Below are 8,331 nucleotides of genomic sequence, written 5' to 3'. Positions count from 1 at the left end.
ATTTTAAAACAAACAGTATAAATTTGACTAGTTTCTCAATCATATAGTTTATTTCATCTATAGTTCATCTCAGAACTCGTTATGTCATTTTCTTTAACTTATCAATAAAAATTTCAACTCAATGTCTATCATATCTATTAGGGCTTAACTACATCATTTTCAAACTCAATTATACTTTCGATCCATTTATGGTTTCTACATATTGCTCTTCATTTTCTCATATATCTCACACCTATTTGACTCTTTCAATTGTTTTTTTTTCCAACCTAATTATTCCTTATACCCATTTATAGTACATTACAAAACTTTCCAACTTAATTATTCTTCATGCCCGTTTGATAGCATATTCCAATATTCTTCTAACTTAATATTTTTTATATCTTTTTATGGCATATTTCAATAGTTTCCTCTTAATTATTTTCCATGTTAATTTCTATTATTTATAATTTATCATAAATCCTTCATTACTTTTGTACACATGAGAGGTGTTTAAGTCATTTTCTTTCCCATTAAACATTGACAATATAACTAACTTAATATCCAATTATTAACCAATCAACACAGTCAACTTATATTTGTCTTGTTTCATTACATGTTATTGTAGTTGTCAAACGGTTGACTAAATAACTTATCAATCACTTTAGTCACTGTCCACATGTCCCATTAGGTATTATATCTATAACTTTAGTCCTGATCCCACACCAACTACGTATCAATCCAAATCTTCATCCCATCAACATGACTAATTAAATAAATACTCTTAGTTACTATCTTTCTATTCAACCAAGGATTTAAATTAAATCTCTTAGTTTATATCCATTTCATTCATCGAATGGCTCTCTTACATGTCATCTATATCACCATTATAATCACTTATTATTTGCATATTAATTACCACCATTGCTAACAATCACAAATATATTTTGAGTTATGTTGTTGTGATAATTACTATTGTAAACATTAAATTGCCAATTATATATCCATTTTAATTTTTTTAATATTTCAATCACAATAACACGTTTTACCTATTTCTTTTAATCTAGCAATCCATATTTTTAAGTAATCCACACTATTTTCAAATTGATCTTGGTTATCCTTTAATGATACCTTAACTCTGATAAACCTAATTGGTTGTCAATAACTTGATTATCCCCTCATAGATGTCAATCAATCTAGTAAGTTCATTTGGTTGCCAACAATTCGGTTATCCCCTCACAAATGCTAATCAATTCGGCAAGCCCATTTGGTTACCAATTATCCAACTATCCTTTTACGAATGTCAATCAAATCTTGCAAACCCATTTGGTTGCCAATAATCTGGTTATCCCCTCACGAATACCAATCAATCGGGTATGCTCATTTGGTTTTTCAATAATCTGGCTATCCCCTCATGGATGTCAATAAATCCGACAAAGCCATTTGGTTACCAATAATCTGTCTATCCCCCTACGGATGCCAATCAATCATTAAATTCATAATATTATTCATTTATTTGCTTTTACATTTCCAACAACTAAACACACACACACACACAATATATATATATATATAATATTATTCATTTATTTGCTTTTACATTTCCAACAACTAAACACACACACACACACAATATATATATATATATATATATATATATATATATATATATATATATATATACAAGTTAATAACTTTTAAATTCAAATAATGTAATAAACACGTACCTGCTCCTACAACTAGACAAACTCCTCTAATTGTAGACAATTCCACTCTTGGTGTTTCTCCTTCAAACTCCCATACCAACAACCATTATCATTCACATCATAAATTTTCCTTAGTTAATTTACTTATCCAAAAATCAATCACATAACCCATAGAATTTATTTAACCCTGCAATAATTTAATTCATCAATAGTTTAAGCTTATTCATTTGAGCATTTAACATTACCATATTTAATTTTCTAAATTCCAAAATTGTAGCCCAATTTCTACCAATCATCCTTTAACTGAATTCCACTTTCCCAACCATTCTATTCATTCCTCACCATATATTACACACATATAAATCAAGATAACATGAAATTTACCGAAATAAAAATCAACTAAATCATTTTCCAACAACTTTCTATATGGCTAGCCCTAAAGCTTATCTTTCTTCTATGATTTTCTTTAACTCTACCCAATGATTTGAAAACAAAAATCATTAACCCCATAAATATCAACAAAAGGCACAAGTAGTTATGCATTTTCTCTATTCAAATTGTAAGAGCTCTAAATTAAAGTATACTAACAAATCTAATATATTTAAATTCAATAATTACATTCATCACAAAGTATCATCTACATATTAATTCAAATCATCCATCATCAAATGTCTATTATTTTTAAAAAAATATATTTTTACCTTACAAGTACATTAACAAATATGATCCCATACATAATAACAACCACTTCTCTCTCAAACATTACTTCATTAATAATACATACAATTAAATCACAATTCATAAGAACACATCAATCAATTTATTACATTCCCTAAGACCCACTTATGGTCGGCTATATGTCCTCTCTTAGCTCTATGTTTCCATTTTCATTCCATCTATATTCCTCACTAATTACCTCTTACATCATATAAATTATTCCATTCAAGACCTAATTTGCATTTTAAAAAAAATTAAGCTAAAAGCCCCATTTCAACAAACATGTCAACAATTCCAATACTTCAAAATAAGTAATTCAAACCTCTAACCATTATTTCTATAACACAACTCGTCAATTACATATAATTCATAAGCATTTAAATCAAATTAATTTATTTCCTTAAGTACAACCTTGGTCAACCACACTACTCCCCATGATACCATGATTTCTTCCTCATTTCACCAAAATTTCACACTCATTACCATTTATTCTATACAATATACCCCTTTTCATGTAACTTTCATATTTGAAAAAGATTTTACTTATTAAGTATATGGCCGACCATTGATGTAGGAAGAAGAAGGCTGTTTTATTTGAATATTTGACTTGATGATGTGTGTTTATATGAATTAAAATGATGAGAAATGCATGAAGGAATAACAATGGAGGTGTTAAAGAGGGTTAAGAAGAGTGTTGATTGATTAGTTAATGAAATTGGGAAAAAAATTCTTAGAAGGTGTTTTTAACATCATTATAATGTATATAACATGGAAAGGAATTGGTTTGAATAAGGATAAGTTAAATTGGTGATGTGTGTATGTTTACGGAATTGTTGATGAAATTGGACATTTTGATCTCTTGGTCTTCCAAAGTGAATTCGAGTATGGAAATGAAGGAATGTGGACTAGGTCTCTTCATAGAAATTATAGTCTTGGATGTTAGTTATCCAAGGGAGTTGACCTTGCTTAATTTGGAGTTTTAAAACTCTAATTATGGGCTAATAACCGAGAACGGGTCAAGACAGATCCTACTGGACAGTTGGTCATCTTCTCGATAATGGGTAGTTTTGAGGGATTTAGAAGCAGAACTGAGTTCTTCTCCCCTCGGTAGACTTATAGCCCTGTGTCTTAGGTTTCCAAGAGATTAAGCCACGCCTTAAACCAAACTATATAATGTTAGTTTTGGACGAAACACAAAACAATGTTCGAATGAGGAATGACGCCAATTGTAATGTTGATTTGCATTTTTGCTAAAGAACTTAAGGAAACAGATTTAATGGAAACATGAAATGTAAATTTAAATAAATATGGATAATAACAAATGAAATGATTAAAAAATAATTGTATATATTATTGATTTAGAAAGAATAAATGCTCATGAGTAATGACGTGGTATGCTTGTTAATGCAGGGGGAGCCACAAGACCCATACAATAGCTAGGGAATACCAGTCAAGATTTTACAGTAGGTGAGTGCCCAACACCTAAGGCTTTTTATTTTCTATCATTTTTAAATTTGCTAGATATATAAGTGATTTGAACTTGGTGATCTATATATATGATTTAAATTTGGTAGTTTATGTCTATGTGATTGGTATGAATAGAATGTTGTGATGACATTAATTAGTTATCCCAAAAATTAAGATAATTAATGGTATCAATGGGGTTTCTTTGGTACCGACATTTCAGATGACATTGATTAGCTATCCAGGTTTGGATAGCTAATGGTATCAATGAGGTTCCATTAGTGCTGATATTCCTTAAAGTAATTAGTTGATCTCGGGTAATTGGATGACTAATGATGTTAGTAAAGATTACTAACATCAGCATGGTTACTCTTAGTTAAGGGAGAAAGATAAATTGATTAACTATTCTGGGTCGGAAATAGTTAATGATATCAATGGATCACATTAGTATCGACAACCATTTCTGGTGTGATCAACTACTCTGGGTAAGGAGACTAATGATGTCAAGGGTTCTGAACATCGACAACTTAAATAGTAAACCATATGTGGATAAAAACTGATTAACTATTCTGGGTTATGAATAGCTAATGATATCAATCAATTGTATTGATATTGACACTTGAATGGAATTGATTAGTCTAACCCGATGATGAGAGACTAATGATACTAATGAGATTTGTTAGTATCGGTAATTAACTTCTGGAGAACAGGAGGAGAAGTGTTAATTAGTTATTCCGAAAGAATGAGATACGCTAATGATATCGAGAGAAGAATATCTAGGTATCAAATGAGGATTGATCCATAAAGAGATGGCATTCAAAATCATTTTAGTCATGTTGTAATTTCCAAGATGAAATTATTCTTAGTTATTGATTAGGATATTAGATAGAAAATGCATATTGTAAAGAAGTTTATGTTTAAATTTTTTGTGTCAAAAGAAATGCCATGAAAATTATTACCTATCGTTATTGTTATTGTTGCTATTACCTTTTTATATTTGTATGTAAATGTTATTTGTTATTTTCAGGTCCATCAGGGTTACGTCAGGAGTGATATTAGTTTATCTATCTTTTGCTTTGTAATTATGTTGTAATTAAAGACACTTATCTCCTAAATTTAAAATGTAGTATTGACCATTCAGATGTATGATTTTAATCTAATTATGTAATTCTAAATACCTATTTTAACCATGCATGTTTATAATTGAAATTGGATCATTCACTTGAATTTTATTATATGATATTATTATGCATGATATAGTTTATGTAATGATAATATGTAGCAATTGAATTATGCATTGTTTTCTTTGGTGAAATTGAATTTTGTAATATTATTAAATAAAATATATTGTATTGATGATGATGAGTTTGGTTAAGATCCACGATGATTGGATCAGGTTGTGAAATGACATAGGAAGTGTAAATCTTGTATCGTGGATAACTTGGGACCTCCTGGTATAGGGAAGACTCCACTGAAATTTCGATAGAAATTTTGGTGGATTTAATAACAAAATCATGAAATTTCAAGTTACTTGTTATGTGTTATTCCATAAATTGGGACTATTACAATAACTAATACAACTCATTCACTCATAATATAAAGATAAAAAAAACTACAAGAAATTTTATCTGAAATATTATTTAGAAAGACATGATAACCAAAATTCTAAGTTTATCCTGAAATAAACTTAATGATTATTGAGGATATTTCACCGTTTTAGACCAAGTTCTTGATCTAGAAAATCAGGGTTTGTTTATCATTGCAAATCCGTCATAGTAGGTTGATAGAAATATTATCAGATCATAGCAAATAAAGAGAAAAAAAATAATACAGCTTACCTTAAATAAGACGTATTAGAGATGCTAATATCTTCTTTTTATGCAATCAACCACTTGTTTAAAATTTAAAAAATCAGTTAAAATTTTTAGTAATTATAATATTATGTTGTGGTTTTCTAAACTAACCAAAGACCACCCCGCACACCATTTAGGAAGTGTTGCCGTGATATTGTGCTCCCATGAGGAGATTAGGATAGGAATAGATAAAGTAAACTTACAATATATCAACTGAAATTTGTATAAAAAATTCAGAATAACTCAAGACTGAGCAAGATAAAATTTATTTAGCTTTATTTTTTTTTAAAATGATAATAGCTTTATCAGTCATTCTTGCAAAAACATGTCTTAATTTACAACATTGTTTCCATTGAGTTTTATATCCGTAAAGAAAAGCGATGATGGCTTTGCACAAATAAACAAACGAGAAAAAGCAAAGCAGGAAAAGCAAGTACACAGATGACGTACGTTCATATGATAAAACCAATTCATTTATTTATTTACTGAGGACGGGCAGATAAATATTTTACACGAACCCATCAAAAAAAAGAAAAAATAGACCAACAAGATAAGCAAAGTCGTAATACGACAAAAAAAAAAAAAGCACTTGCGAAACCATGATGTAATTCAGGTCGCTAAAGAAAGGAAGTGCCAGCAAGTCCATGATGCAAGAGATTGTGAGCAATGTGATCCCTGGCCTGTATTGCACCAGCAGATCTAAGACTATTCTCAGGGATCATATCATCATCGAAAATATCAAACTTCAGCTCTGGACCCATCTCTTCATTTCTCATCTCACAGATGTTATGCAGCACACAACAAGCCCCGAGGACCACTGGCAAGTCCTGGAGCTTAACTTCAGTTCTCTTCTGCAAGCATGACCACCTCCCTTTCAGTCTAGCAAATGCCTCTTTAGAAACCCTTTGAATCTCCCCAATCTTCTCATTGAAAGCGTGCTGTGTCCAAGTCAAGTTTTGGTGCGTGTAAGGCACCAGAACCCAATCCATTAAAGGGTGCCCAGAATTCCCAACAATGCAAACATTCTTCAAAGCCCCTCTATTAGCCCTCTTAAACAAAGCAGACTCCTCTAACACTCTATCATCAGGCATTGAACCAGGGTAACCAATGCAAACATCAGTGAACACACCTTTAGGGCTCACAACTCCCTGAACTGTCATTGAATAAGATGTCTTCTGATTCCTCTCAGTATGCCTCTTGTTGTAATAAGCTGCCACATTAATTTTGGGAGCAATTATTGGCACATGAGTAGTGTACATTGATCCAACAACATTGGGTATCCCAGACATTGATTCAAACTCTCCCTTGATCATCTTCAATTTATCCTCATTGGGCCATTTAAGGAATTTAGGCATTAAAACATTCCTTATGGCGGAACAAACTTCAAGAACCAGCTTATGACAAGTAGAGATCCCCAATCCAAACCGCTTTGACACAAGCCTCAAAGGTTCACCGGTAGCAAGCCTCCAGATACAAACAGCAACGCGTTGGCGAACCGGAATGGCATCGCGCAACATTGTGTTTTTCTTGGTCACAACAGAATCCAACTCCACGCAAATCATATCAAACGTGGCCTTGCTCATCCGAAACGCTTTCCGGAACTCCTCCTCCGGAAAATCCGGGTGGTTACACTTCTCCCACCAATCTTTTGACCTGTCCTTCACCCATAAACGCCGCTGCTGACCTGACCCTCCTCCAGACCCACTTTGCTCACTTGAAGCTTGAGCAGTTTCAGTAACGGCAACGGCAACAGCAGCAGCCGTCAACGAAGCACAACGGCCATGGCGTTTAGTTCCTGAACTATCCATTTCGTCTAAATCAGAAAAATGGGTCTGAAGATGGGAGTGATAGTCATTCATTGCTTCAAGTTTTCGCTTATGATTCCAATCGAAAGCCGCCTTATCGTGTTGAGACTCGATAGCCCACTGTTGGTGTTCTTGTTTTTCCTCCTCATCCAATAAAATAAGAGAAGTGAGTATATCGCTCATTAATGAATTATTATTATTCTTGGCTTTCCTCAATCCTCCTAGCTTATCTTCATCATCTTCACCATCCTTTCTTCGCCTCTTTAAATTAGCGTTGATGTTGTCGTTGCTAGTCAAGCTGTTGTTATCCATATCCTGGAAAAGACTACTGTATAAATGTGAAATCTCTTCTTGATTAAGAAATGGGAAAGGAGAGATTTCCATTACAGTACAGTACAGTACAGAGAGATTTGAATGCGAGAAGAAAAAACTTAAGTGTTTGATAAAATGCTTCACTGAGAGAAAAGTAAACTCAGGTGTTGATTTCATATTGAATTAGAGCAAAGGATTATAATTTATATATACGTAGCAGCGGGTGGACGGTGAGCGTGTATGCGAGTGTGAACGCGATGTAGGGATGCTTTTGACGGTGACTTGACTTTTGGAGTTATTTGATGTTGTTGATTGAGTTTTTACGCGGTTGGAGGGCAGGGCATGATGACAGGGCGTGTTTTTTGTGTGCGCTTCTTGGATTCTAAAGAATAAGAAAACAAAACGTTGGGAAATAAGATGGTTTGTGGAAGTTTCATATGTGATGTGAGGGAAGCTAGAGCGAAAGGGGTGTCAAGTCTTAAGTAATGAGTGTACTGT

The 8,331-nt window shown here is 32.5% G+C and overlaps 1 protein-coding gene across 1 annotated transcript; it reads right to left on the bottom strand.

The window, feature by feature from the left end:
• Nucleotides 1-6,173: 6,173 nt before the first annotated feature.
• Nucleotides 6,174-8,020, bottom strand: LOC133674108 (protein ALP1-like). The gene has a single exon (XM_062095094.1). It carries the CDS (start codon nucleotides 8,008-8,010, stop codon nucleotides 6,334-6,336), a length of 1,677 nt encoding a protein of 558 aa, XP_061951078.1. The 5' UTR covers nucleotides 8,011-8,020; the 3' UTR covers nucleotides 6,174-6,333.
• Nucleotides 8,021-8,331: the final 311 nt, after the last annotated feature.

The sequence above is a fragment of the Populus nigra genome, chromosome 15 (genome assembly GCF_951802175.1).
Source record: "Populus nigra chromosome 15, ddPopNigr1.1, whole genome shotgun sequence".
Classification (NCBI taxonomy): domain Eukaryota; kingdom Viridiplantae; phylum Streptophyta; class Magnoliopsida; order Malpighiales; family Salicaceae; genus Populus; species Populus nigra.
Note: the sequence above shows the minus strand (reverse complement) of the source record. Positions and strands in the feature narration are given on the sequence as shown.